This window comes from Trichophyton verrucosum (genome assembly GCF_000151505.1).
Source record: "Trichophyton verrucosum HKI 0517 chromosome Unknown contig00411_1.f1.exp, whole genome shotgun sequence".
In the NCBI taxonomy this organism is placed as follows: domain Eukaryota; kingdom Fungi; phylum Ascomycota; class Eurotiomycetes; order Onygenales; family Arthrodermataceae; genus Trichophyton; species Trichophyton verrucosum.
Genome location: NW_003315356.1, coordinates 1 through 27,363, shown reverse-complemented (window position 1 = coordinate 27,363; position 27,363 = coordinate 1). Strand labels below are relative to the sequence as shown.

At 49.7% G+C, this 27,363-nt stretch overlaps 14 protein-coding genes across 14 annotated transcripts; 6 read left to right on the top strand and 8 right to left on the bottom strand.

Annotated features, from left to right (window-relative positions):
- Positions 1-96: 96 nt before the first annotated feature.
- Positions 97-883, bottom strand: TRV_05373 (uncharacterized protein; the record flags this gene model as incomplete). The annotated part of the gene is made up of 2 exons (XM_003020498.1): positions 97-640; positions 798-883. Coding segments are annotated over 2 exons (630 nt in total), but the record flags the coding sequence as incomplete, so codon positions are not given.
- A 317-nt stretch (positions 884-1,200) lies between these two features.
- TRV_05372 (uncharacterized protein) lies at positions 1,201-1,852 on the top strand (the record flags this gene model as incomplete). The annotated part of the gene is made up of 2 exons (XM_003020497.1): positions 1,201-1,263; positions 1,358-1,852. 2 exons carry the CDS (start codon positions 1,201-1,203, stop codon positions 1,850-1,852), a joined length of 558 nt encoding a protein of 185 aa, XP_003020543.1.
- Positions 1,853-2,920: 1,068 nt separating this feature from the next.
- TRV_05371 (uncharacterized protein) lies at positions 2,921-3,400 on the top strand (the record flags this gene model as incomplete). The annotated part of the gene is made up of 1 exon (XM_003020496.1): positions 2,921-3,400. The coding sequence occupies one exon, from the start codon at positions 2,921-2,923 to the stop codon at positions 3,398-3,400; it is 480 nt and encodes a 159-aa protein (XP_003020542.1).
- Positions 3,401-3,502: 102 nt separating this feature from the next.
- Positions 3,503-5,557, bottom strand: TRV_05370 (U3 small nucleolar ribonucleoprotein Mpp10; the record flags this gene model as incomplete). The annotated part of the gene is made up of 1 exon (XM_003020495.1): positions 3,503-5,557. The coding sequence occupies one exon, from the start codon at positions 5,555-5,557 to the stop codon at positions 3,503-3,505; it is 2,055 nt and encodes a 684-aa protein (XP_003020541.1).
- A 943-nt stretch (positions 5,558-6,500) lies between these two features.
- Positions 6,501-8,389, top strand: TRV_05369 (uncharacterized protein; the record flags this gene model as incomplete). The annotated part of the gene is made up of 2 exons (XM_003020494.1): positions 6,501-6,672; positions 6,693-8,389. 2 exons carry the CDS (start codon positions 6,501-6,503, stop codon positions 8,387-8,389), a joined length of 1,869 nt encoding a protein of 622 aa, XP_003020540.1.
- Positions 8,390-8,770: 381 nt separating this feature from the next.
- On the bottom strand, positions 8,771-10,319 carry TRV_05368 (uncharacterized protein; the record flags this gene model as incomplete). Its single annotated transcript, XM_003020493.1, has 3 exons — positions 8,771-9,644; positions 9,706-10,204; positions 10,277-10,319. The coding sequence occupies 3 exons, from the start codon at positions 10,317-10,319 to the stop codon at positions 8,771-8,773; spliced, it is 1,416 nt and encodes a 471-aa protein (XP_003020539.1).
- Positions 10,320-11,644: 1,325 nt separating this feature from the next.
- TRV_05367 (uncharacterized protein) lies at positions 11,645-12,823 on the bottom strand (the record flags this gene model as incomplete). Its single annotated transcript, XM_003020492.1, has 2 exons — positions 11,645-12,531; positions 12,586-12,823. The coding sequence occupies 2 exons, from the start codon at positions 12,821-12,823 to the stop codon at positions 11,645-11,647; spliced, it is 1,125 nt and encodes a 374-aa protein (XP_003020538.1).
- A 2,819-nt stretch (positions 12,824-15,642) lies between these two features.
- Positions 15,643-16,344, top strand: TRV_05366 (uncharacterized protein; the record flags this gene model as incomplete). Its single annotated transcript, XM_003020491.1, has 1 exon — positions 15,643-16,344. One exon carries the CDS (start codon positions 15,643-15,645, stop codon positions 16,342-16,344), a length of 702 nt encoding a protein of 233 aa, XP_003020537.1.
- A 326-nt stretch (positions 16,345-16,670) lies between these two features.
- Positions 16,671-17,428, bottom strand: TRV_05365 (uncharacterized protein; the record flags this gene model as incomplete). Its single annotated transcript, XM_003020490.1, has 4 exons — positions 16,671-16,707; positions 16,776-17,095; positions 17,153-17,229; positions 17,368-17,428. 4 exons carry the CDS (start codon positions 17,426-17,428, stop codon positions 16,671-16,673), a joined length of 495 nt encoding a protein of 164 aa, XP_003020536.1.
- Positions 17,429-17,623: 195 nt separating this feature from the next.
- TRV_05364 (uncharacterized protein) lies at positions 17,624-18,117 on the bottom strand (the record flags this gene model as incomplete). Its single annotated transcript, XM_003020489.1, has 2 exons — positions 17,624-17,827; positions 17,941-18,117. 2 exons carry the CDS (start codon positions 18,115-18,117, stop codon positions 17,624-17,626), a joined length of 381 nt encoding a protein of 126 aa, XP_003020535.1.
- Positions 18,118-19,563: 1,446 nt separating this feature from the next.
- On the bottom strand, positions 19,564-20,419 carry TRV_05363 (uncharacterized protein; the record flags this gene model as incomplete). Its single annotated transcript, XM_003020488.1, has 2 exons — positions 19,564-20,046; positions 20,177-20,419. The coding sequence occupies 2 exons, from the start codon at positions 20,417-20,419 to the stop codon at positions 19,564-19,566; spliced, it is 726 nt and encodes a 241-aa protein (XP_003020534.1).
- A 1,476-nt stretch (positions 20,420-21,895) lies between these two features.
- Positions 21,896-22,932, top strand: TRV_05362 (uncharacterized protein; the record flags this gene model as incomplete). The annotated part of the gene is made up of 3 exons (XM_003020487.1): positions 21,896-22,403; positions 22,466-22,532; positions 22,596-22,932. 3 exons carry the CDS (start codon positions 21,896-21,898, stop codon positions 22,930-22,932), a joined length of 912 nt encoding a protein of 303 aa, XP_003020533.1.
- A 676-nt stretch (positions 22,933-23,608) lies between these two features.
- Positions 23,609-24,763, top strand: TRV_05361 (uncharacterized protein; the record flags this gene model as incomplete). The annotated part of the gene is made up of 1 exon (XM_003020486.1): positions 23,609-24,763. One exon carries the CDS (start codon positions 23,609-23,611, stop codon positions 24,761-24,763), a length of 1,155 nt encoding a protein of 384 aa, XP_003020532.1.
- A 558-nt stretch (positions 24,764-25,321) lies between these two features.
- TRV_05360 (uncharacterized protein) lies at positions 25,322-27,214 on the bottom strand (the record flags this gene model as incomplete). The annotated part of the gene is made up of 3 exons (XM_003020485.1): positions 25,322-25,699; positions 25,774-26,464; positions 26,550-27,214. The coding sequence occupies 3 exons, from the start codon at positions 27,212-27,214 to the stop codon at positions 25,322-25,324; spliced, it is 1,734 nt and encodes a 577-aa protein (XP_003020531.1).
- Between the last annotated feature and the right edge of the window lie 149 nt (positions 27,215-27,363).

The window sequence follows — 27,363 nt, the reverse complement described above, 5'->3', positions numbered from 1 at the left end:
ACCGTCTCTCTCTCTCTCTCTCTCTCTCTCTCTCTTTTGGCAATTGAGGAAAGCCGACTTACATCCAGGAGTCGAGGCCTTGGGGTAGGTAAACACGACGACGCCCTCTTTGCTCTCCTCCAGCAGCTTTCTGAAGGATGTCTTTGTGCCGTCGTTGAGCTCGATCTCGATCTCGAACTGGCTGAGGTCGAGGACGTCGCCTTCTTCAGGGACACAGCCGGCAGCTTTCTCCTCAGCTTCTTCACCTTTGTCCTCTTTCTTTTCCTCCTCCTTCTTCTCCTCGGTTTCTTCTTCCTTCTTCTCTTCCTTCTTGTCGGCCTTCTCAGGCTCAGCAGGAGGAGCAGCAGCGGCGGCGGCGGCGGCAGCCTTCTTCTCCTTGGGCGCGGCCTTCTTGGGCTCAGCTTTGGCGCCGGCCTTGGATCCTCTCTTCGCCTTTGGCTCTGCCACTGGAGCAGGAGCCGGCGCCTTGCGTTTTCTCAGCTCAGGAGCCATCGTAGGTCTGTCTATCTGGTTGCTTTGCAGCGGATGAAGGGAGAATTTGGTGGAATGTGTAGCGAAGCCGGAGAAAGAAGAAGAGAAGAAGCGCGCACGACTGGCAGCAGCAGAAGAAGACAAGGTCGCTAGCTCGTTTCTTCTTCGTCTGCTTCCTTTACCGCGTCCAGGCGCGAGCTCGCCTCCTATAATGCGTCTGTCTATCGCCTATCTATCGCGTTAATTCTATCTCTGCTGCCGCTGTCCTGAGCCCAGCTTGCGCTCTCCCAAGGGCGCTCTCTCCAGCCCGTCGAAGAAGCGCCCACCCAAGTATAGACCGCCAGCGACAGCCAGCCATCGTAGAACCGCCAGCAGACTCCCAGCCGACGGCCCCCCAGCCCCGGTCGTCCATCTTGTAGCGCTGTGTTCCAGTAATCACCCCATCTTTCGCTGCATATCAAATCCGCTTCTCCGTCTTGCTCGCCTGCTCTCTCTCTCTCTCGTCTTGAGTTGTTGTTTTTTTTGACGTTCGAAGCCGGCTCGAGCTTGGCGTTTTTTTGCGCTTCGAACTCTCGTTTTGCTCGCTGGCTTCGGCTTCTCGACCAACGTCAAGCAGAAGCAGTCGAAAAGAACCACAGAAGAGCGACCAAGCCAGCGTCTTTGCTCTGATTCCGGTGAGTCTCACGCAGCCTATCGTAGTGCACAGCCCTAATTGAGTGGTTACAGGAGATGAGAGCGTCCAAGATCCTCCAGAAGGCGTCGGCCGCCTCGCACGTCGTCCCCGTCAACCAGGTCCGTACATCACCAGCACACACTTATATCCCCATCTGCGCCCATCGAAGACCTCGTTTCCCCCTCATTCTACGACGAGGCTAACACGGTTTAGAAATATACTGTACAATCCTACGGCATATGGGAGAGAATCCGACGGGCTCTGGCCGTCGACCCTACTCGTTCGTCCGGTGTCCCATTGAACGCCCAATTCCGCAACCCGGCCCCAGGAGCCCTTGAACCACAGACATACGACGACCCTGTCACTATCCCAGCAGCCGACCTCGCTGACAACCCATACTGGAAGCGAGATGTGCGAAGAGCCTACCCACAGGCCAGCGTGGTGAAGCAGGCGGATGTCGTCGGACTCTTGACATACGGCAGCAAGGCCGAGCCCAAGGACAGTCTTCTTGCCGGTGAGGCGGGCTCGAAGCAGCTGGTGCAGACGCAGCAGACGGCTGAGGAGCGTGGACTGGCTGCGCATTTCGAGGAGAAGGCCAGCTCGGGAGCTGAGGTCCTTGGACCCAGTGGGATGCCACCTCTGCCTGCTCACTTGAACGCTGGAAACACATACAGCCTCCCTTCGGAGCAGGCCTATCCTTCAAAGTAAGTTGATATTCTCAGCTGTTGCATCACTCAGTTCCTCCTATACTAATCTAACCGCATAGATACCCATGCCGCACTTTTATCTAGAACCACGCAGCTAGGTCAATAGAATGGGCAGTTCATTGTTATCTCTCTCTCTCTCTTTTCATTTTCGTCTGTAGAGTACTCGATTCACACTCTCGGCAATGCTTTCTCTTTTGTCTTAACTGGTCTATGGGATATATTGGCTTATAGTTGGGAAACATCTTCCACCTACCCATACATCCCCCTACGTCAATTCCACATGTATAGAATAGCCATGTATGAACATATTTCTTCTATCTATCTACTTTCTCTCCACGTTTGTCCATGACACCTTAATTTTCCACAAAATCGGTATTGATAGTCGTATTATCAATATCATCCCTTGGCTATGATTAAGGCAAGACATTCCACCAAACACGACAGCAGAAAACTATCAAACATTAAAGCCAGCATCCAGCATCCCACAAGATCCTCGAGAGCTTCTAATATCCCATATACTTAAACCGTTTGGCCGTGCTGTTGGCTTACATGGGGGGCTTTAACTTTCCGCACAGAGAGGCGATTTTCGACCAAAAAAAAAATCATGAGAAAAAAAAAATCTCCAAAATATCAACTACAACAGCCAAATTAACCAATATCACCTCAATAATAACCACCAAACCCACTAAAGCAGTTGTTATATTCTTCAACTTTCCATGGGTGACATATCCGAGCAGGCGTCTGCGCCAGTTCTAGACTCTCTCGTCCCACCTAGAGAGATTCAATGTGCAGGCACCAGCAAAGTCTCTCTTGACGGCATACTCAACCCGCCATTACAACTAAGAGAAGACTTAAGAAACGGCTGCGGCGGCCAAATATGGCCTGCAGGCGTCGTCTTATCGAAATACATGATTGAGAACCATGCTACCGGCCTCCAGGGCAAGACAATGTACTAATTACATCCATCCATCCCCTTTGATTTGATTCAAAATTTGATAAGATAGTTGCCAAAAAAAAAAAAAAAGTATTGAATATTAACCAAACCTCCCGAACGGAAACTAACATATGAATGACCGTGGCTAGAATCGAATTAGGTAGCGGAAGTGGCCTTGTAGGCCTCGCTGTCGCCAAAGGATGTGCCGTCGATTCACCAATCTACATCACCGACCAAATGGCCATGTTCGAGCTCATGAAGCAGAACATCGAACTAAACGGGCTCAACAGCTCTGTACACGCTGCCTTGCTCGACTGGGGTGACGAAGGCGCTGTTCGTGCTTTGCCCCGGGCCAAAGTGATTCTTGCAGCGGATTGTGTGTACTTTGAGCCAGCATTCCCGCTACTGCTGCTGACTCTTGAGGCGCTGCTGGATGAGGAGGATGTAGTGTGTTATTTTTGCTTTAAGAAACGGCGTAAGGCCGATATGCGGTTTATCAAGCAGATGAAGAAGAAATTTGATGTTGTGGAGGTGACGGAAGGGGTTGACCGGGACTTCTGTAAACAGGAGAGGATATTTTTGTATATTCTTAGACAACGAATGGAAAAGCCTTGAGAACGTCTGAACATTTCAAGTAAAACCGTTGATTCTTTTATTTTCTAAACCTCTACCAACGCCGAGGGTATGCAGGTACAGATGATTTTGTATTTAATATATTCACAGCTTAAGGTTCTCACGGCCCTTGGAGGCAGTGTCCTGGATTTTGTTCCCCTGGACGTCGGTCAATTTGCCTCCCTTGCCAATGACTTTGACGCCTCCCTTCTTCAAGTTCGAAACCAACTCTTTCTTCTGCGATGAAGCACTGTCAGGCTTGCTGGCAGCTGCCTGGGATTCCCTCTTTCTCTTCTTCAGTGCCTCACGACGTCGACGATGTCGTAGCTTAGCCTCCTTGCCCAGCTCGTCCTTGGCCAACGATACACCACTCTTCAGCTTTATCTCTCCTGCCATTCTAGTCTCACTTGGGTTATATATCTCATGAGGAGCCATGTTTCCAGATGCAATACCCGATTCACCACGAGTAGTTGGCTGAGCATCTTCCATAGTGATCGTATCAACATTGGATACCACGTTAAGATCAACCTGAGGCCTCTTGGGCTTGAAGTGCCAGTTCGATAGGGTGTCCAGCTGAGAGCTAATCTGCTCCCATAGCTGAATAACCTCGTTGTGCTCTTTCCGTAGCTTTTCAGCTCCCTTGTCGATGAATCCCGGGTCGGTGGCACGTAGATGGTCCTGCTCATATAGCTCTGCAAGACTATGCTGAGGTTTCGTCTCGTCCAGCTCAAACTTGCGCTTAGTGGCTCCGCCCTGTTCGCCAATAGCAAGTGGTCGACGACGGATAATATCATCGAACTCCTTAGTAATGATCCTGCGTTTGATGAGCGATTCGATATCGTTGCTGACCTCAGTCGTGATGATGGGCACTGGCTTGCCAACCCGCTCGAAGTCCAAATCTTCTTCGATCAGTGAGTTGATTGGTCTGGCATTGCTCTGAGCTTCTCCCATCAGCGTCCAGTCTTTCTTTGCGACATTGGCAGCTTCTAGCCGTCGGATCTCATCTGCGATCTGTGCTCGCCTTTTTTCATGACTGGACATGTTTTTTGACTGCTCGCCATCCATAGCATCGTCTTCCCCGCTCATTTCATCATCGTCAAACAAATCTCGCCGTACGTTTGCCATTGCTCGATCAATGTCCGCATCTATATCTTCTTGAGTTTGCTTTTTCTGTTTTGATTTGGATTTACTAGCATTCGGTGGAGGATCGAAGAAGTCTTCATATTTAGCGTTCCGGGGGTCATCGTTCAACCCCATATCACCATCTTCATCCTCATCTCCTTCTTCGGAGTTGGCGTCGGGTATTTCCATATCAAGGTCCAACTCGTCCTCATCCATATCATCTTCATCTTCGTCATTTTCGTCTTTGTCCACAGTTCTCTTGTCTGGTATATCTGGCAGTGCGAGGGGGTCTGCATCCCAGTCTATATCCTCCTCGTCACTATCAGCATCGGTATGCGGACGCCTGGAATCCCGGTTTTCAAAAAAGGCTGACTGTTTGTTGAATTCTTCTAATGAGAAGAAATCATCGTTCAGGCCATGGGGATCAATTTTCTTCTTTTTATCGGGACGCGGGGACTCATCTCCCTCGAAAGTTCTGTCTTCTTTTTCTTCTTCTTCTTCCTCCTCCTCCTCCTCCTCCTCAACCTCTTCATTTCCTTCCTCTAGTAATGAGTCGTCATAGTCCTCACCAAAATCGACTTCTTCCTCATCTTCCAAGTCCAGCATTTCTTCGTTGTCTTCACTATCTTCACCGTCCTCCATTTCCTCATCGTCTTCCACATCGTCCGACATACTCTCGTCATCCTCAGGGAATTTCTGTTTGGAAGGCCTGTATAACGCCGTATTTCGTTCATTGAACCTGTCCAAGTCCCGGGAAGATATTGTCAACGCCGAATCCAGGATGCGCTTCGCTTGCTCCCATATCTGATTGTGGTTGAACCCATTGACATGGAGCTGATGGACTTGAGGGACTGGGGTACGCTGCTTCCGCTTTTGTCCACGCTGCTCTTGTTTCAAGTCCTGTGTAAGAGAGTCAAGATATCCTTTTGCTGCAGCAACTGATCCGGAATATAGAACCGGAGATGGCTTTAAAAATGCTTCTAGATTGGACATTGGAAGCGCCGCCGTACTGGCAGCTGCATCGTTCTGGGAAGGCATTTCGAGCTGTATATAAAAGGAAGCACCGGGATAATAGGTAGTTTCGTCGTATCAGTATCGAATTCGAGTCCAACGGTAGTTCCGTCAAAATCGTCTCTCGCGTTGCGCGGTGGGTGCGATCCCACACAACTTCGTTTACTGCTTGAGGTCCAGTAGAATTTTCACAATGGCTAGCAGTAGAGCGCAAGACGTATATGGAAACCTCCCGTGTGTCTCAAAACCACTCTCTGCAACCTGCCATTCCTCCGGTCGAAATGCGATCTTTCTTATCACGATGAAATTTGTCTCGCATAAAAAATGTTCAAAGTCGAAGCTTCGAAAAGTTTAAGTGGAGCCTCCGTCACGTGAATGTTTATCGAAGAAGCAAAAGACAAACAGAAGAAAAGAAGAAGAAGAAGAAGAAGAGACGAAGAGAGTAGAGAAGAAGAAAGGACGGAGTAACGAGTAGAGATGGTGAGGAGCGAGGAAACGAGCAAGAGAGGCGGTAAGAAGAGGAAAGGTAGCGGAGGGTGGGAGGTGAAGACAGGAGATTTGCTATGGGCCCCTGCTATAACTAATGGTCATCGTGTCTTTAACTAAGCCTTTCGCTAAGTGTTCACCTGGCTTTAACTAAAGCTTCAACTAAGGCCGCCCAGTTCCTGCAGCCTTTAACGGAAGCTTTAACTAACTTGGATGGGTCTTTAACTGGAGCTGCAACTGGCTTTTAACTGGCTTTAGCTAAGACAAGGTCTCACGTGGCGCCCGCTAGCGACTCCCAGCGGCCGTCCTCAGCTTCTCCAGCTTCACCTCTACCGCTACAACCTCAAAGACTCATCTTTGAGTCTGGGACATCGGCCTACACATACACATCAACCATGCAGCTTCACAGCAGGCCGTGAAGCACCGTGAACCTCTCGTCTCGCTCCGTCTCTTTCAATAATACGCAGACACCGTCTCTGCCCTGATGTCGAGCTCCGCCGTCTCCGAGATGGAGGACGGGGGTGGAAGCGCTCCTTTACTCCCATCGCAAACTGAAGGCCACCCCCAGGAGGACACTCGGCCTACAAGCAAAAAGGAACTAGCAGGCTGGTACTGCTATGGATGGGCGGCTGAGGTTTTTGTCGTGTGTGCCATGGGTACGTCGTTGCCCGCGTAGCTGCAGCTGCAGCCTACAGCTACTCCGAGCATTCAGCGACTGCAGGACTGATGATATCTAACCGACGGCTGACAGGCTCCTTTCTCCCCCTTGCTCTCGAACAAATGACTAGAGACCAAGGAGTATTGGTCTCCGACAAGACTACTCCCTGTACTTCGACATGGAAGCACACCAATGCCACCGCTAACGCCACAACAGCTGCCTCTGGGCTTAAGGCAGGACCTGCGAGCAACCAGTGTCTGGTCTACGTCCTAGGATTCGAAGTCAACACCGCCAGCTTTGCTATGTATACCTTCTCAGTCAGCGTCTTAATCCAATCTCTCATCATTATATCCATTTCAGCGGCTGCAGATCATGGCGCCTACCGCAAGACTTTTCTGCTTATATTCGCCATAGTAGGATCTATTGCCATGATGCTCTTCTTCCCACTCTCCTCACGCTTATACATGTTGGCTGCCTTCCTAGCGGTTGTTGCCAATACTGGCTTTGGCGGATCCTTTGTACTCCTGAATTCCTTCCTACCGCTCCTTGTTCGTAACCATCCATCCATCCGAGGGTACAAGGCAGACGCGCCTACTTACTCTGACTCCAGCCCAGAAGTGCATGGAGACTTGTCAGCATCTACAGAGCAACATTCTTCTCAGGGGAACACTACACATAGTGCGCCGGCTGCGCCATCAGTGTCGGCAGCCTTAGAGTTGTCATCCAAAATATCTTCTAACGGAATTGGAATTGGGTATACGGCGGCTGTACTGGTTCAGATTTGCTGTATCCTTCTGGTCTTAGCCACTAACTCTACCACTTTCTCTCTTCGGCTTGTCCTGTTCCTAATTGGACTCTGGTGGTTTATATTCACCATCCCAGCTGGCCTATGGCTGCGTCCAAGACCCGGTCCTCCACTCCCGGAGCATGTCACAAGAAAGGACAGCAACTGGCCATGGGTTGACTATGTCTTGTTTGCATGGAAATCCCTAGGCAGGACAGCCATGAGGGCTCGTCGACTAAAAGATGTTGTCTTGTTTTTGGCCGCCTGGTTCTTATTATCTGATGGAATTGCAACCGTTAGTGGTACTGCAGTCTTATTTGCAAAGACTCAGCTCAAAATGGAACTAGCTGCTCTAGGCATGATCAACGTCATCACTATGATCTCAGGTGTCTGCGGTGCGTTTTACTGGAGCTACGTCTCTCGCCTCATGGGACTTCGCCCTTCACAGACAATCATTGCCTGCATTTGTATATTTGAGATCATACCTCTATACGGCCTCCTAGGCTTCTTCCCTCCAATTCGAAGACTAGGTGTCCTCGGCCTCCAGCAACCCTGGGAAATGTACCCACTTGGTGCCATTTACGGACTGGTAATAGGTGGCCTCTCTTCCTACTGCCGTAGCTTCTTCGGCGAGCTTATCCCCCACGGCTTTGAGGCTTCGTTTTATGCACTCTACGCCATCACAGATAAAGGCTCAAGCTTCTTCGGTCCTGCCATTGTAGGAGCTATTACTGACCGATACGGAGAAATCCGTCCAGCATTTTTCTTCCTAGCTCTGCTCATCATAATACCATTGCCGCTTATGATGCTCGTGGATGCAGAGAGAGGGAAACGAGACGCTGATTTGCTCGTTAAGGAGTTAGAAGGGTCCCCTGATAGTGATGTTTATGAAGGGCAAGCTCACGGGACTGCAGCTGAGAGAAGAGAATAGTTGAAATAGACTTAAAGTTTCGGATTCGTTGAAATACATAAATCATATTGTTAGAACAGACCCCTGGGAAGGATTCCATGTACGCATAATCTATCAGCACAGCCGCCCTAGAGACACTGATTTTATAGCACCCCCTTTCGGCTTAATTATTAATTAACCACCAATACATTTTTTTTTCTCCTGGAGGTAGGAGTGGACTTCGAATTGCCATTTTGAGGATGGTCCTAAGTTCATGGAGTCGCAACTTTTCACAGCCATCGGCACCCATATGAACTTTTAATGGACCACCAAGCGGAGAAGCAGAATACCTCTGTATGGGAATTCGAGCTTGAAGGATATGCCGTATGGCATTATCTCCAATGACACGACATAGGTGATGCCTCACTTGCATCGCTTTTCCACAATATTTGGGCCATGTTCGTCATATTCCTTCTTCGAAATCCACATCTGATGGAATGTTCCCAGACTGGCCACAATGCTTCCACCTATCCAGGAACCAAACTTTCTCTCTGCAGTGTTTCCAGGAGCAGAAATTCTAACTCTCGGGCTAGGGTACATATTTGTGAGCTCATAGTTCAGCCGATCAGTGAAGCCATAGAGCAAACTGCCTGCTCCAGTAACCACTACATTTGCAAGTAGAGTTGGCCTAATGTCAACATCAACTTGGTTGAGAGCATTCCGGATTAATTCTGGTATTGTCTGGTTGGCTGCTGGTGAAGGGAACTCGGAATCCGGGTCAGGCAAAGCAGCCTTAGCGTCAAATAGGCTCTCAGCAACACGATATCTTTCAGGGCCAAAAAGCTGATTAAAGCCATCTGGGAATTCAAATGGACGCATTGGAATGGCTTTTGCTAGCTCCTCGTTGGAGGTTCCATTGGGACCTTGGGCGGACAAGGCACCGGGCCCTGGCCAAACCTGCACTACACACTCTTTGAACTCCGAAAGTGTTCGGTCCTCTATCAGCCGGCGGTATGAAGGACCTGGGAGTTTGTTCTCAGGTAGATCCTTGTAAACTGCTTGAGCTGGTTGGCCAGCATCAACTGCGGCCTTGGAAGAAATTAGGTAATGGGGTGTCAAGTTAACTGGTGGTGTACTCGATTTAAGAAGGGCTCGGATCTGAGACGAGACGAAGTCACCAGCAAGCTGGGAGTGCTGTACTCCGCGCTTAAGAACTAGGCCATCATGGACTGGGGTCACGGATATATTACTGGCACCAACGTCAACCACCAGCGCGGTAGCTTTTCCAGCGGCAAAACTATACTTATCCGTCAGCTTACCATACAGCAATAGAGAATTAGGCAAGGAGATGTACGAACCTGGCTAATGGCCCATTCCTAGAGAGGTAAAAGGCTGGCGTCCCCCAATTTTCCATTGCGATTTCAATGGTCTTTTCTCTTGCCTTTGTCGGGTTCCACCCAGGCTCAGTCATAAGCAGCGGGCTATCAGCTAGTGGCTTCTCTTCCGCCTCTACTCCTTCCATATCCGCCGGTAAATCTTCAGGATTCGGATCATTTAGCCCATTGTTCATTGGGTTCCCAGGTTTTCGGCTCGTCAATCGTGAGGTGAACGAATACTCCCACAGCTTTTCAGCCATCTCCCAGTCCTCCACAATTCCATCTCTATTGATCGGGTTGTGAACGGAGATACCTGGGCGCGGAGAGACAAAGATGTTGTCACCGTAAACGTATTTTTCTTGCGCATCCGTAGAGTACTTTCCGTAGTGTGTAGGAATGACGGATTTTGGGGTGTCTTCGCCGGCGAATCCAGCACGCGTCGAAGCGTATCCTGGATCTAGAATTATCGCAGATAGCTCATCTAGTAATCAGAAGCCTTAGTATCTTATGGAATAAGTAAAAGCAAGCCGAGTTGACTTGAGGTGTCTCTTACCTCCGCCATACTCTGCCGCCGCGGGCGGGGCAGAAGAATTCATCGCGAGGGTATAGTGGTCAAAAGTAGGCGCAAATCTGTCGGTAAATAACTTTTTATGACTATATCTGGGCAACCGAAAGGAATATAAAGTATGACGAAGCTGTCTCGCGCGTAATTGATGCCGGGCTGCTTGTTGTCGCGATCTTCAATTTGATACAGGAAGCACAGGCTGGTCATGATTAGGTAATTGACTCTTGGCATATGTCTGTCACGTGGTATAACCTTGACTTTACTTCAACGACAACAGAAGGAAAAGCAGCAAAATCTTTCATCATCGTCGCAATTATTATCATTTGTTGGTTGAACAAGACGAGGGCTGTGCCAGGCGCATCTGAATTATCAAAGCTAGGAACTGTACTCTGTATGGAGTGGAGCTGTAGAATCCAGTCGCTTGAAATTTCTTAGACATGGCTAAGGCCTCCAAAGCCAAGACCACCTGTGATCAAAGCTGTGACCATTAAGGACTGTCCAAAATAGACGAGATATGTCCCAGGACCATCGACTCGCCACAGTGACCATACTGATGCAAATCACAGTGACCGAGCTTTAGCTGGGTCTCGTGTTGAGATAGTAAGATTATCTCCGAGGTTTAGGGAGCATATCTGCACGACTGCCCTCCTCATCAGTTACTGAGGCCCACAGATTGCCTAGCAATCTCCCCACGGAAGCTACATTATTTGATGTACAGAGGCTTGCATGTAGTGTGCGATCATTACTTGATGGGTTGCTCAGAAGTAAGGGATACCTTTGTTGAATTCAATGAAACCAGCACCAGGTAAAAGAGAACGAAACGAGCGAGCTAGATGAGTATATATGCTTTGACAGCAGCTAGCGATAGCAGATCGTGTTTCGAGCCTAAATCTTATCGACAATGGTAGGAAGTTGAGACATTAAGCACGAAGCCCAACTTCCTGCTTCAACCTTAAGCTCATGACAGAAATCTCCTAATAATGTACATTATAACCCCTGACCCCAGAAACTCTGGCCAAATCTGGATGGGCGAGCGTAAATTGTTCTAGTTAAGGGTTAAAGTAGGAACTTTATATCGAGTATTAGTTTAGCGATGCAACAGAGCTGACTGCTTGAAACGTCCAATTTGATATGCACTGTTTCTAAGTATATGTAGAATGTAATTTGTATTTACATGGAGGGAAACGATAGGTCCCAAGAGGCGTGAGTAGTAGACTGGCAATCCAGCAGCCATGATTAAAATCGCCTCATGGAGTAAGAGAATGATAAAAGATATGTACTGCTTCAACTTCTTGCTCCAAAACGAATGACTGGAAAGAATCGTTTAGCAGCCAACGTAGATAGCTATATTCATCGTTAGTCAGGATCTATAAGCATCAGTGTAATAAGATTGAGCTTACCGTTAGCGAAGAGAGCGTAGCTGTCAGCGTTCTGGACAGCTTTCTCAGCAGAGAGGGCGGTGGCACGCTCATATCCGTAGCCGTTGTCCTCGCAGAATGGCTCCTGGACAGCAGGGTTGTGGGTAAGCTCGTGGAGGGTGGTGGTAGCCTGGTCCTGGGCGTGGCACTCGTTGCTGAGTGGTGGGAGATCGCTGTAGTAGATTGGGCAGTTGAAGACCTCGTTCTGGGATGGGAGAGTGTAAGCGAGGACACCTTCCTCGCAGCCACCCATGGTGTCGGAGCAGTGGTAGGTAGTGCCACCACCGGTGGTGGAGCTAGACTCCTGAGCAACGGCCTGGAAACGGCTCTGGACGGTCTGCATGTACTGAGGGTCCTTGAAGTATTCCATGTACTTGTCCTGGTTCTGGCTAACGGCCTGGGCAGACATGCTGGAAAGCTGAGCAGAGGCTTTGAGGGCAGCAGTCAAAGCCTGGAGCTCCTGGTTGTTGCCGCAGGACTGCATGTCGATGCTGGTGCGCTTGTTGATTCTGGTGAGAGGTCCACGCTTGACAATGCCAAAGGCATTCTCAACGGAGGCGGCCTTCTCGCCGTCGATGGTCATGTGAAGCTCGTTGGAGTGGTACTTAGCAGCACCAGTGATTTCGGTGCCGTTCTCCTCGGCAATTGGGACCATTCCCTCAGCCTTGAGGGTGAACTTGCCGCCACGGGAAAGGTCGTGGGTTCTGGCAATGTCGAAGGAGTGCTCAACGGTTCCCTTTGGTGGGAGGAAGATGAAGTAGCTTGGCTTGAGATCCTTCTCCTTGTATGTGGGCATCATTCCGGTAAACTGGATCTCCTTGCCATCTATCAAAATGTTAGCATTCAATTCCCGATGGAGTCTTCGGTATCATCACTTACCCTCAGACTCAATGGAGACCTTGCGGGTTGGGTTGGAGTCCATGATGGTATGGAACTTCAGGAGGTTCAAGGCACGGTTGCCATTGTTGGTGATGGTGGCCTTGACCATAGAGTTACCGGTAGAGCTGAGCTTGACATCGATCATGGACTGGCTGACTGGAACACCACGGGGGATGGAGAAGCCAAGGGCTGGAGCAGCAAGAGAGCCGAGGGCGGCGAGAGCAACGATGACTTGCATGTTGACTGAATTGGAGAAGAAATAATCGGTATAAAAAAAAGTATAGACAAGAACGGTAGTGATTCAAAAAAAGAACAAAGGAAGGTAGAAGATTCACTGGGAATCTAGGGGCTGATTGAGAGTTGGTTTTTGCTGTCTGAGAATGTTTCCATCTTGAAGGGTTGACAAGCAGGTTATATATCTTCTGGACGGGAAGAGACCCGCCTCCTTCACGGTATGAAAAACATAGCATATGACATCTCTATTCTCTCTCCCCGAACAAGTCCACACATACCAGGCCCCTGTGCAATCAGGAGGGAAGGTTACATCAGCTAATCATCCACCAACCCAACCGGAGGTCCGTTTCAAACCAGTAGCAAAGTGTAGGAATGGGACATTGCGTATGTACAGCAGGTACTGACTTGGACTGGGGTACCATAGCCTGACCAGGGATATCATTTGCCATAACTGCAGGCAGAGCGGAGGCCCCATTCTGCAACTTGATGCTAGACGCCCCCGGTCCTACCATTTTGGCCAGGGGACAGAGCGGGTAAAGAGGATACCTGAATTGAAACCAAGCATTGTTTCGTGGGCTCCTTGAAAGCTTGAGGCCGCTCCCCATGGCGGACTAAAGAAGCACAACTGGCTCGGCAAAGCTTGAGTCCACCATCCAGAGAGTCCACCCGCGTATATAGAGTTGTTTCGATCCATGGGCGACGGCCACGAGCCAGAAGTCTCCCCGCGAGTAGTAAAAGGCCCGTTGAAAAGGTTCCAAACGGGAAGAGAGAGAGAGCAAGGCTCCCGGGGGTATGCGCCTTGGGATCGTCAGAGGCATAGAGAGAGAGAGTGTGTGTGTGGTATAAGGACGTTCTCCATCCGCATTTGCTCGGTCTCTCCACGATGGGCGCTGTAATTTGGCTGATCACCACGACAGGAGAGCAGGAAGTGAGCAGGCACAGCAAAAGGCCCGAGTTGGTCTCTTGCGGCAGCTTTCCCCCCTGGCCCAGCAGGGATGTCTCTACAGGGATACGGCCAGTCGACACCAGCGTTGACCCGAGGCACGTCCGTCTGCTGTTTCAAGTCGTGGCTGATCAGCTCCTATCAAATTCCCCATTGTTCTGGAGTCGCGAAGGGACGGGACAGACAGGCAACGGCCCAATCACCATAGCCAGCCCACTTCTATCGAGAGCTTCTTGATGTCTGGTTCATGGTCAGACGGGGTGGAGGCGAGTGTTCGCTTCTCTCTTTTTTTAGCTAGTTAACTCGTTAACACCAACTAGTTAACTATGGAGCAATACTACTCCGTGACTAACGGCCGACTCTCTTTCGAGACAATGAGACGCCGGTCGATGACTCGCATAAAGGGGACGCTGCGAGAAAGAGAGTCGGCGAGATGGCATCACTGTTGACGGGGTCGGGGATGCTGTCCAGAGGGAGATGAGAACTGCAGATACTTGCTCAGAAAGGCCGTCTCTTCCATGCGTTATCCTGGAGAGGAGGCCACTTCGATTGGATATGGGACGGCACAGCTAATATGAGCGGATGAAGGCGATCGACCAGGCCACTCCGCACTTCTAGACCAGCCAGGCTGAGACCATGAGACCATTTGACCATTTTAGCCCATGAAGCCATGGGTTACTAGCAGCCATGCCAGGGGTGCTGTCGACAGGAGACGTCGGTACCGCGACTCGACTCGTCCGGCATCAACAGACGGACCTGCACGCAAGAGACGCTCGTTGGCCATGCGCTCCGCACATCATTCAGCGCCTGTCATGTTCGAGGTCGCATTGACAGCAGCGATTGTCACTCGCTAAGCCTCGGGATTAGCTAGCCATACAGTTTTTATGTTACGAGAGTCTGATGATATGTGATGTGTTTGGATCTGCAATTCCCATGAAATGATAATCGCCGTTCATACTATCCAAGGAAGCTCGAAATTTTTCCCGGAGTGAGCCGACTAGCAGAGTCTGTCCTCCGATGATGATCGAGACGGAGTTACTTTATATAACTACGGAGTACATTCGGACGCCTTCCCATGCTGTCATTCTCCCCGATGGTGGAGGTCTAGGGGGACGGAGAGATGCATCCTGTTCTCCTAATGATATATGAACAATTCCCCCCTAGCTTCTCCGAATAGTTCTTCACGGGCGTCTATCCTCTCCTTTTCTAGGGGTTACGGGATTCCTGCATTCCTGGTCAACGTGGGGTTTGCAGGGCCATTAGATATGGAGGGTGGCTGTTGAGCATGCACTTCGATGCCTTTCTGGGTCATGTCACCGGTCAATCGGCCTGTGAAGTGACGTTTACGGGCCTTTCAGGGATGTAATTCTTCTTGCTTGATATCATCGTAGATATCAGCCTCGAATCTAAGCCCGGGAGTTGTCTTTAGTTAGACATGATGCCCTGTGACTCCGTGATAAACTAACTTACGGCGAGAGGTCGAAGCCATGCGAACTGTGCGTCAAACCCCTTAACTAGTTATGTCGGTTGTACGGGAAAGAAATTATTCTCATTGCTGTGTTTGAGGCCCTGGTGCCAATATCTTGACTGTCTCACTGGCTCGAGATGGGGATGATATTTTTTTCTTGACGCTGATGACGACGACCAAATATGACCGGTTGAGATGCTTGACTAACTGGCCAGGACAGGGATCAAGGGGCTTCAAGTCAAACTCCGGAGTTTTATTTCCTCTTCGCTTCGACGCCGCCAGCTCCACCACTAACTGTGTCGAGTCACCACCGCTGCCCAACGCGCACAAACTCGGTCTGTTGATCGTTAAGAAGGAAGAAAGGCGTACTCTGTAACCCAAAGGGAAAACTTTCTGTACATCCTAAACCAGTATGACCAGCCTGGTAATCTTCGACTTCGACGGGACGCTGGTCGACACCCATGAGTCGATTGAACAGTCTATCAGGCTCACCTTCGAGGCTTTACTTCCAGCCCATGTCCCGCTTCGGTCAGACATCCACTCTCTGATCTCCCGTGGGACAGGCCTGTCAGACACATTCCGGTCTCTGCATCCCAATATCGAAGCCTACACGGCGGCAGCGGATGAATGGACAGCCAAATATCGAGAGGTTTATGCCACCCACGGCCAAAAGCTCATTAAAGCCTTCCCAGGAGCCCAGAAACTGCTGCAAACCCTCAAAGAATCTGGCATACCGATGTCCATTGTGAGCAATAAGGGAGTTGGTGCTGTCAAGACGGCGCTAGAACGGAACGGTATGGGCGGATATGTGCCTGAGGATTTGATAATAGGAGACAGCACGCCTGGAGCAAAGAAGAAGCCTGACCCGGCTAATTTTACGGATATACTGATACCCACGCTCAAGAGCCGATATGGGATTACCAGCCTCGATGTTGGCAAAGTGCTAGTCATCGGGGATACGGTGGCGGATATCCAGTTTGCGAAGAACATCGGCTGTCGCGCATGCTGGTGCCAGTACGGGTTTGGAGATCAGGATGTGTGCCAGAAGATGGGTCCCGATATGGTCGTTGGCTCTCTAGATGAAGTAGCATCATATGTTCGTTCATCGGTATAGAATGGCTTATTATATATGGGGAAGCTACGGGGGCTGCTAACTAAAGAAGGGTGCAGGGGCAGACGTATGCTATAAAGCGATGTTTTAATAGAAGCTGACGATGCCACGTTAAAAGTAAATCAATAAAATTTATAGGTGCCCCTTTAAATATACACTAAGACAAGCCCCGTACGCTAATTGATGAAGAGAAAAGACAATTGAAATGAGTGAAAACCAAAGAAAGGGGTCGTAATTGTGGTTAGAGTTACACTGAAGATGGAGTCGTTAATGGGGAATAGACGAGATATGAGGAAGCCACTCCAAATGACTACGAATGCGAGACAAATTTAAGCTCGCTCTGGTTTCTTTGCAATGGCAAATGAGCTATAGACAGGAGACGGGTTAATATCACGAGCACCTCATGATGGGCTAGAAGACGGAGATGAACATACAAGTGGGAATATATATGCATCTTATTAGACCTGACCTCCTCAGTCACATTATTGAGGAGCTTCCAGAGATCATCGGCACTCCAGCCGCCAACGCGAGTGAACAGCGACGTGCTGTAGGACTCCATTGCATGGCCCAGGAACTGTGCCATGAAATAGCGGCCCCTCATCTTCAGCTTCTTGTCCTTGGGCCAGGTTCCCAGGGGCATGACTTTTTCCGTCTCCTCGACCTCGATGAGCCCTCCATCTCGAAGCCAGCCAGCAAAAAATGGGAATACATCAAACTCACGCCCACAAGAGTGGGAGATGCGATCAAATTCGTTCTATCAAGGAGGTTAATTGAAAGTTCAATGGATATAATGACAAAGAAAAAGACATACAAGCCAATGTCTAGTCTTCGAGTCTTCGGGGAATGTGTCATCGTCACAACAAAAGTGAGCACGAGCTTCTGATACTTCTATCCGGCCACCGGGTTTTAGTCGTCTAAGCCGCCGAGTTAGAACTGATAAAAGATGAAGTGATGTGTACGATACTTCTTACTTGTAACATTGTCCCATTAGCCGTGGCCAATCTGACACACTTCCCCCAAGCGTACGGATGTGGATGAAATCAAATGAGGACTCAGGAAGAGTCCAGTCCTGCTCGGCATCGTCCATCATGAATTCAACATTGTCGGGTCGCCTGCGGATAGACATCAGCCCTCATGCTCCAGAAGCAAGGAGGGAACATAGGAGGCTACGTCTTCAACTCACCAACTTGGTTGGATGGGCGATATATCTGTCCCAATAACCTCAGCTGAAGGGTATAACTCTGCCACTGAACTCAGGGTTAGACTTGATAGACTACCCCCTTTATTCAACTCGGTCAGGTTGATAGAGAAAGGTGACGGGGCTTGACTTGCTTTCGATGGCCCATATCCCTGTCCCGGTGCCAATGTCGAGGATGCGTTCAGGATTGTCGAGTTTGGTAAAACACAGCTCGCCATCGAGGGTCAACCGGAAGATTTGGTGAAGAAAATCCAGACGTTCCTGTTCCCGTTCATCGTTGGGGAGGAACTGAAGGTATCCAAAATAAGAGCGTTTGACTAGTCAGCGATCATCTAGTCAAGTAACCATATCCAGCCAGGGACATCATGTATGGAAAGCCAGTCGACATGGGAACAACGCACGTATTGATCTACACAGTAGCCTTGATAGCGCCGTCCGTTTTCATAAACGAAGTTTGGGATCGTGGAAACGACCGAAGCGAAGTCAGTGGCGATTGTTGACGTCTGTTCAACATTGGCGTCTGCCTCGATGGTCGACTGGGAGCATCCGTCTGATCGATCGTCTGCCTCAGCCGCCATTCCGAGTTATGTAGAACGATACTTAAATAACGGTGAATAACTTGCTAAAATAAGCGAGATGAAGCTTTCTCTTCTAGAATAATAACTAGAGGAAGCAGGAAAAGGAAGGAAAAAGCAACTTCAGGAGCAAGCAGACCAGGGAAGAGAAGGCGACGAAGAGCGAGGGGGGGATAATATATACGGAGTCAAGCGAGGATGATCGGGCAGTGTTATTATATCTGCCTCTTTATTCAGTGACACACATACAGACAGCTGTCTGGTATGAACCATCGCAAGCAGCAGCAGCGGCGGCAGCGGCAGGACGCAAAGGTGCATCAAAGGACAGTAACGCCACCGGGAGCCATATCATGCAGGTTTGTTGCTCACAGCACGCAGCCTCCCAAGCCGTCTCTCTGTTTGTTGCAATTGCAAGGGGGCCAACTAGTTATGGGTCCAGATGAGTGCATGAAGAGCGCATCTTGAAATTGTCTTTGGTCTTTTCTCGCCGGCGGAGGAGCCAATTATTAAGCGTTTCCCTGCCCACAGCGTCGGGTCGACCCTTTGGGCCCTTTTCCACGGCCCTGGGACGCCAGCCGCAGGATGGCTGGTTGGGTGCATGGCGGTCGACTCTGGCGCAGCGTAGGCGAGTCCAGCACATCGACAACATTGAGCGGAAGGATGCTGGCCTCAGGAGTCGCCTGTTCCATAGTTAACTAGTTAACCATCCATTTGGCCTGCAGCCAGACTGAGTTCTTCTCGGGCCGGCCCGAAGTTGCCTGCTAGCTAGTTAAACGGCGGGAGTTTATGGACGTCAGGGAGCCAACATGACACAATGATAGGCGTGGCTGCAGGTGAAAGGCCTTGCCACGTCAAGTCCGGTGTTCATATGTCGACGGGGGTGCACGTATCAAGTGGGAGCCGTTTATCTGCAGCTGGTCATCCGCCATGGGGCTGTCGAGCCGATGCGTATGGTTGTATGGGGTGGTGCACGGAGAATGGAGAATATATCGAGTATTCCGACGTATGTAGCAGTGAAGTCACCTGCTGCGTAAACCAAAAGCAGTCCAGGAAATTAAGTAGAATGTCAAGATCAATTGTAACTAGAGCTGATCTTCTGTAAGAACATCCTAGCAATATGTGGGCATCAATGCACAGTATTAACCAGAGTAATAACAATTCCAAAGTTATGCTGTCCATGCAATGCAACCAAGCACCAGAAAGAGTCCAATGGTAGGCTAAGAAGAGAATATTAATATTTCACACTCTAGCACATCGTACAGCCAACTTTGTGTGCCGTTGCCGAACCCGACCCAGGGTGGAGCAATGGAGACAAAAAGCAGATGGTTTCGTTATTATACACAGGAGAATGCTTAAGATATACTCTGGCAGCGAGTAAGTAGGGTTCTGAGGAATAACAAAGTCGGAAAGGTTGACAAAGGCGAAAGAAAACCCAGAGAAAAAGCCACTTTATTTACCGGCCCCTCCCCAGCGTATCCAACTTGACCAACTTGAGTTCGAGGAGTTAGTGTTGGCCGTTTTGCCCCCTTGAGGTTCTGTAGGCACGGCAGGCGTAGCAGGTGCTGTCTGGGCTGTGCTTAAATCGGGTATTTGTTGTGACTGGGTGTGTGGTTCGGTGTCTGAGCTGGTGGTCGTTATGGCATCTGGGCCATCGAAGAGCCAGCTCCGGGCCTTATAAAACATGGTCTGCTTCTTCGCCTCATCCCGCATCCGCTTCTCCTCGTCCGCGGCCTTTTCTTTCCGTAGCAGCTCGATCTGTTGTGCAGTCGCAGTTCCGGCAACATATGCCTTTCTAGCATCTAAGAGACTCTCCAATTCCTTTTCGATAAATAGTTCCCGCTGCCGCCGGTTGTGCATGATTAACGATGCCATTGAATAAATGGTCAAAACTCCAGCAATTCCTGAACACACACAACAGGTCAGTTTATCAGTCTATCAAACAGGCCATTTACACAGTGCAAGGTCAATGGCAGGAGATCAGCTTATCCATACCGGAGGCAGCAATAAGCGAGTAAACCGCCCCCCTGTGAAAACGATCCGCCCACGTCCTTCCGCTATTTACTATCTTATCCATTGGAGAAAACGACTGTGCAATGCGATTGGCGCGAGCCTGGGCCCGTAGCCGCTCAACCTTCTCTCTGGGAGTCTCTTGTGTTCCCTGGCCGGGAGATGGTTGTGACGGCTGCGAAGACCTGACCTTCAGGCCGGACCATTTCGACGAAGCGGGGGAAGACATCGAGGATTTCGAGTAGGCGTAGGGTCCGGTGGCCGTAAACCGAGTTGCATCGCTCGCTGACCGGGACATCCTTTGTCTGCTATGTAATTGCTAACTGTTCGACGTTTGTAGCAAATATGTTCGATGCTTCAAAGGACGTTCCGTCTTCCTTATGGTTCTGGTCAAGCAAATCGAAAGATCGGGAATCGCGAAGAATTAGCAGATACAGCAAGCCTCATGCTATAGCACAGCCCACATTCGACCGTGACAAACGAGATATAGGGGCGTCCGGCATAGAAAAGCTGGTCTCGACAGCAAAAAGTCGCAGCTTTTGGGTGTTTTTTGTTCTTTTTTTCGATTTTTTTTTTCCCTTTTCGAGGTTTGGATATTATGTAAGCCAGTAACACGTTCTGCCATCCTTCGCCGCTTTTTGTATGGCGAGCTAATTGGACCATCAGTGCAAAACTCTATTTTATAACATCCAAAGTTAAATTCTGTTTATGTAAAGTTATTACTAATAAATAAGAAGAGCTACTATTGGACAAGAGAAGAAACGTTACTTAGTAAGCTTCCTTCTATGTATTTTACTTGGCTTACCTAATCACCTTTTTTCTTACAGAGGCGCTCTCCTTTTTGCTTACCCTGCAGGCACTTACATACTTCCCTTAGCTATCTTTGCTATAGAAGCCCTTCTCTCGAGGCCTCTTGTGCTTGAGATTCCTCCTACCTCTACCTAAGTAAGGTGTGTGTAAAGTATTCATTCCGAGAAGGACCTTTATCATAACTGGCAAAGTGGAATCATCTCGGACAGGTTGAATATGAATCCTGACTGGATGGTTCATTTAGCCCTCCATGTTTTGGCTACTTTGATAAGATGTAGAAGAAGATATTTTTGGATAAAGATTCAAGGGAATATCAAGGGTAATACAGATGGAAGCTGATTATGCTTGACTTGCAGCTTTCCCCATAGCTGGCCAGGCAGCTAAGCGTTAGTATAGGCCCAGATCTGGTCGATTCAGCGTATCAACTTGCTACGATAGTCTGTACCAGCTGCCTCGCTCCGCAACTATCCCTGACATCCGCGATAGACTAATTTGTTCCTCTCCTTCGAATCAGTGTCCTCCTGCGATGGAATTAATAAGGATACGAGGGTCCGGTTGGAGTACTGTGGGAAATCAATAATAACAATAACACGATGGAGGTGGTGTGATCCGGCGTATCCAGCTAGCCGGCCTTCCTTTGCGCCAGCCAACAACATTTAAACCCGCCATCCTGTGTCAGGGCCTGTCACTGCAACTCATCCGCCCTGTGTACTACCCATTACGCTCCCTAGGTGCTTCGGGCTCTTCGAAACAGACAGCATCACGCTCCTTTTGCATTCCCCGAGCAAGATTGGTTTAATTGATTTCGTTCGTTGCCACGGCACAGAGAAATAATTCGTTAAAAGCAAGGAGAAAAAAAAAACCCTCACGGATCCGCCCCCTAGAATACGACAATAAATTCTTCTGAAGAGCCTTTCAAGGGCACAAAACACGTCACAGCAACCCGTCGACAGACAAGCCTACCATGGATGTGGCTCTCGATCTCCTGGATCCCTTGGTCCTCGATAAAGCGTACGCCTACTTCGTCCCGGCCGAGGGTACCGCATCCTCACAGCCAGTGTCAGCATGGCCGCGAGACAGCATCCTCCGACAATGCATCTCGATCCTGGTAATCACACAGCTCGGTGCTTCGCTACTATACTGGATCTTTAGCTCGTTCTCATACTACTTCATCTTCGACCGGCGGCTCGAATACCATCCGCGCTTCCTCAAGAACCAGGTCCGGCAGGAGATAGTGTCTTCGATGATGGCTATACCTTGGATCAACATTTTCACACTCCCCTTTTTCCTGGCCGAGGTGCGCGGAAAGAGCCTCTTGTATACCAGAGTAGAGGACTATGGATGGGCGTGGATGGGTGTCTCGGTTGTGCTGTTCATGATCTGGAACGACTTCTTGATCTACTGGATTCACAGACTCGAGCACCACCCCAGCGTCTACAAATACATCCACAAACCACATCACAAATGGATCAGTATGGCTTCCTACATGATGCAGATATACACGGGGTAGATTTAGCTAACATTTGGTGACTAGTGCCGACTCCATGGGCTGCTCTCGCCTTCCACCCTCTCGACGGATACGTTCAGTCGCTGCCATACCAGTAAGTTCCCACCATTGCCCAATCAACCAGACTCGATTATCATCTCTAATAGTTTTACTGTAGTGTCTTCGTTTTTGTCTGCCCCGTGCAAAAGTACCTCTATATGACCATGTTCATCCTGGTACAGATCTGGACAATCTTCATCCACGACGGCGACATGATATCTGGGCATTGGCTCGAGAAATACATCAACAGCCCCGCCCACCACACCCTCCACCATCTCTACTTCACCGTCAACTACGGCCAGTACTTTACTTGGGCCGATAGCTACTTTGACTCCCACCGAGCACCACGCCCCGAACTTGATCCCCTCCACGATGCGCTGCGGGTCATGCGCGAAAAGGGGCTTGTAGATGAGAAGGGCAACCCCATCCCCGCGAAGGACAAGAAGAAGGAGTAGACTTTTTTTCATTAACCGGGGTAGAGCTCCCTTTTTTCACATTCGATAAGCGGACGGTTGCTTCTTGATAATATAGAGTATGTAATTTATGTCACTTAATTTACCCTGACTGGCCATGAAACATGCTGCCTGGCAGGTTTGCTTGAGCGCGCCTCTTAATATCAACTAATATCACACACGTTATTTTTTATCTGCTACTCTTTAACCATCGTTCTGTTCGTTCTGATATACTGGGGTTGAACTCCCTTCGTCACGTCACTCCGCGGGCCGAGACTTCCAGCTTCTCGGCGTTAAGCTCGAAATTTTTTTTTTTTTTTTAAACCGCCACGCCGGCTCTTTTGATATCTGTATGGATCAAAGAAACCCCAAGCTTTATTGATTCCAAATCCTTTCATGATAAGGCTTCGAGATGCATGCATGTCCATGATTCATTATTGGGCGCATATATAAACACCATGGGAGCAGTTATATCCTCCCTCTTCTCTATCTAATCAGCATCTTATCAATCACCCCGCCATCCTCCCACACAGCCGCCCATAAAGAACGACCACGAGCCAGGTTATATAAAGCAGCGTATATATACATATATACCGGTAAAATACCCATTACAGCACATATTTTAGACGCCATGGGGGGACCGTATCTCCCGGTCTCCAGCGACCTGCCACCTCTTATCATGGGAACGGCTACTTTCAACGGCCAGTACAATGCCAACCCCTACGAGCTTCCGACCACCGAGCTTGTCCACCGTGCTCTCTCAGCTGGGATTTGCGCCTTTGATACTTCTCCCTACTATGGTCCGGCAGAAGAACTTCTTGGAAGAGCCCTGTCCACCCAGTTTGTCCGGGAGAACTACCCCAGAAGCTCCTACAGGTTGCTCACCAAAGTGGGCCGGATAGCCGCATCAACCTTCGATTACTCGCCAGCATGGATCAGACGCAGTATCAAACGAAGCCTGTCGCGCCTAGGCACTGCCTACCTAGACGTCGTCTACTGCCATGATGTCGAGTTCGTTACACCAGAGGAAGTGCTGGGGGCTGTCCAAGAGCTACGAAGAATCCGTGACTCGGAGGGGACGATACATTACGTTGGGATATCGGGCTACCCGGTCGACGTGCTCTGTTCTCTGGCTGAAATGATTCTGGAAAAGACGGGCGAGCCGATAGATATCGTCATGTCCTACGCGAATTTCACGCTGCAGAACACCCTCTTGGCAACGAAGGGGCTTGAACGCCTGATTGCAGCTGGTGTGGACTGCGTACTTAATGCCTCACCCTTGGGGATGGGGCTGCTGAGACGCAACGGTGTGCCTATCGGGAGCATGGGAGATTTCCATCCTGCTCCCAACGAGCTACGTGAGGCAATTCACAAAGCGAGTCTTTGGACCGAAGAACAAGGCGAGAAGATTGAGGTTGTTGCCATTCGATATGCGCTTGAGAACTGGCTGCATGTGGGTGCTGCAGTTGGTGCATCAGGGCTGCCTTCTGGTGACCAGACAAACGGCACCAGTACCAATAGCACCACGAGTCCTCGCAGGCTTGGAGGCAGCGTGATGGGGGTAAGCAATATCGCTGAGCTGGAGGAGACGATGCGGGTGTGGAAAGTGATTCTGGACTCCCTCTCTTCCGAGAGTATCAATCCACAGTGCAGGAAAGGGCACGTTGTGTTGAACAAGGACCAGAAACTTCCGGAGAGCCAGCGGATTCAAACCCTAACAAAGGGCGTCCGGGATATCCTGGGGGCCAAATGGGTTGATTTTGCATGGGCGAGTCCGGACGCTGACTATGTCAACACCCCTATACCTGAACACCCACCACCAATTGAGGATTGAAACTCTCGCTCGGGACTCTGACTTTTACTTGGATTACCCTGTGATCTACACGCATATTATTGCCCTGGATTTGCTTGTTGGCGCCAGCCTTCTTTCCCACCACTGCAGTGGTGAAGGAGTTATTCGTTTAATCATATTGTACATAATTTATATAGAGTGATTAGAATCAATTGCCATAGACACTTGCCGCACTCCATTCCAGGAAATAAACTCCCTTATCCTCCGTTTTAGCAAGCCTCCAATGATAATGACAATGGCAATAAAAAGGAATAATGGTACACCGAAGATGCAGGCTAGGAGCCAGAGAATGCAGAAGAATGATGCTCTTGGGTAACACCGATTAATTCAGTGTAATTCGATGCCGGTTGGCTCTCGCAAGATTGAATCTTGCAACACGAGGGGTGTGTCCATACTTACGAGCATTAGAAAGGAAGTCTAGCTGAGTAAAAACCGTGTGCGCTGACTTGAGAAAGGCAACAACGTTTGGATATCAAGGACAAAGAGAAAAGCTGATTCGATGCTCCCACGACCGGGGAATGATGAATGTAGATGCCAGAACTATTCAGTATGTGGCGGAGGGGGTGGAGGAGAAGGAGAGGACAGTGGAGGAGGCGGTGGGGGACTACCCAACCCGACGGTGGCATGATACCCAGCAAACCTACGTTCACTAAGGAAGAAATCACGCAGATGCTTTCTCTGCTCCTCATATGCATCATAGTTTCCGCCTATTATTGTTCCAAGCAAGCTGCTTGGGGAGTGACGTGGTCTGCATGAAGCGGCATATACGCTCTCCTTGAGCGATCGGTATGCATCATAGAATGTTAGAAAGATAAGTGGAATCTCTTTGGTTCCACCCGAGATGTCATTATCCGGGTTATTGGGGTCAATTATTGACAGCCTAGTCCCTTTGTTTGCGTTATATATGCCACGCGCAGCCTGATTTTCGATCAAATTAATAACCCAATAGAACAGGCAAATTTAGAGGGGGAAACGATGGGGGTGTGGTGTACCTTGTTGAAATAACCTGGGGGATCAAACTGTATACCCACGGCGCCAGCATCAAACCTAGAGCCATACATTTCAAAGAAGTCAATGAGAACAGAGCCCAGGTTTGGCTCTCCGACTCCACGGGGTGAATGCTGTAGTATGCTTGTGACCAAACATATGATTGAGAAACCACCCAACCCGCCAGTGGCCACGTCGTTGAGTCCTCGAATCAAAAGGAAATGTTTAATGATGGAAGCTATGACGGGCATAGCGGGATATTCTTGCTTCCAAGCTTTGAACGTATCAATGGCTGCCAGGCCACTGCTGTTATCGAAGGATAGGTCTACTTTTAGACCAGTGAGAGCATCCACGAACTTGATGATGGGAACACGCGCATGGGCAATTGTTTCAATTGATCCGGGCACGGCAAGTCCCTGTCCGCGGATATATTCAGCAAAGCTGTATATTTCCCGGACTTTCTGACAGATGTACTTTCTATTTGAGGACATGAACTGGCGAGAGAGAAGAACAAGATCCATATCTGCTGTAGGGAGATAGAGACCTGATGCAAACGATCCAAAGGCGTATAGTTTTGCACCATAGAACCTTTGCCCAAAGCATGCCTGAAGTCTGGATATAAGATCTCGTCTGACAATGTCTTCATACTCTGTAGGTTTTACCCAGTGGTAGAAGTCCAGTATCTCCTTGTGTAGCCTAGATAACATCAGCATCATCATAGAGACAAGAGTAATAATAATAATAATAATAATAATAATAATATGGGAGCTCCAGTACTGACATGGTTCCTATATGGAAAGCTGCACTGGACCGGTCGAACCAAGGTGTTGGATCCTGGCCATCGAGCGGTTTCCAAATATCCAGTGGTGACCCATCCAGGTTGAAGAATCTGGAGCCCTTCTTCCCACGCCTGACAGCAGGGCCTGTAATCTCATCATCTCGATTCCTCTTGCGGTTCCCAAGCGCAGAATCACTCCGCTCCAGCTCTGCAGCTCTGGGGCCACTGGGGGCACCTTCAGGGGGCCTATTATCCGGCTCATCCACACCCAGGGAGATAAAGTCATCATTCGTCACTGCAGGGTTGCTGCTAACCTCCGGAGTCGATGTGACAGCAGGGGTGATTCTGGCCTTGCGGATCAGCTTGACAAAGTCTCGTCTCTTCCCTTGCCTTTCTTCTTCTGGCGGCAGCACAGTGTAAGGATCTGGGTTGGACCACTTTGGTGCAGGCGGCGCAGCAGCTTCGGAGTCGCGTTCGATGGCCCGTTTCTTGCGTGGGGGCTGCGCGGTGCCGTCGTCGTTATCCTGTTCGTCTGCAGTAGTAGGGGTAGACACGTCCATCTCCGCCTCGTCGCTATCCGTCAGGTCTTCGGGGGCCATGAACTTCTTCGCAGGCGCGTCGCTGTCCGGACCACCCATAAAATCAGGCGTCGTCTCTCTTTTGGCCATCAGCAGCGGCCGCGACGAGGGTGTTGCCCGGAACGTGAATTCATGGTGAGGACGTCCGCCGCGACGACGGCCATCGCGCCGGTGGTCTCGATCGCGGCCACTGCGTCCCCCCTCCCGGCGGCCTCCTTCGCCATCGTTCCCGCGGAAGA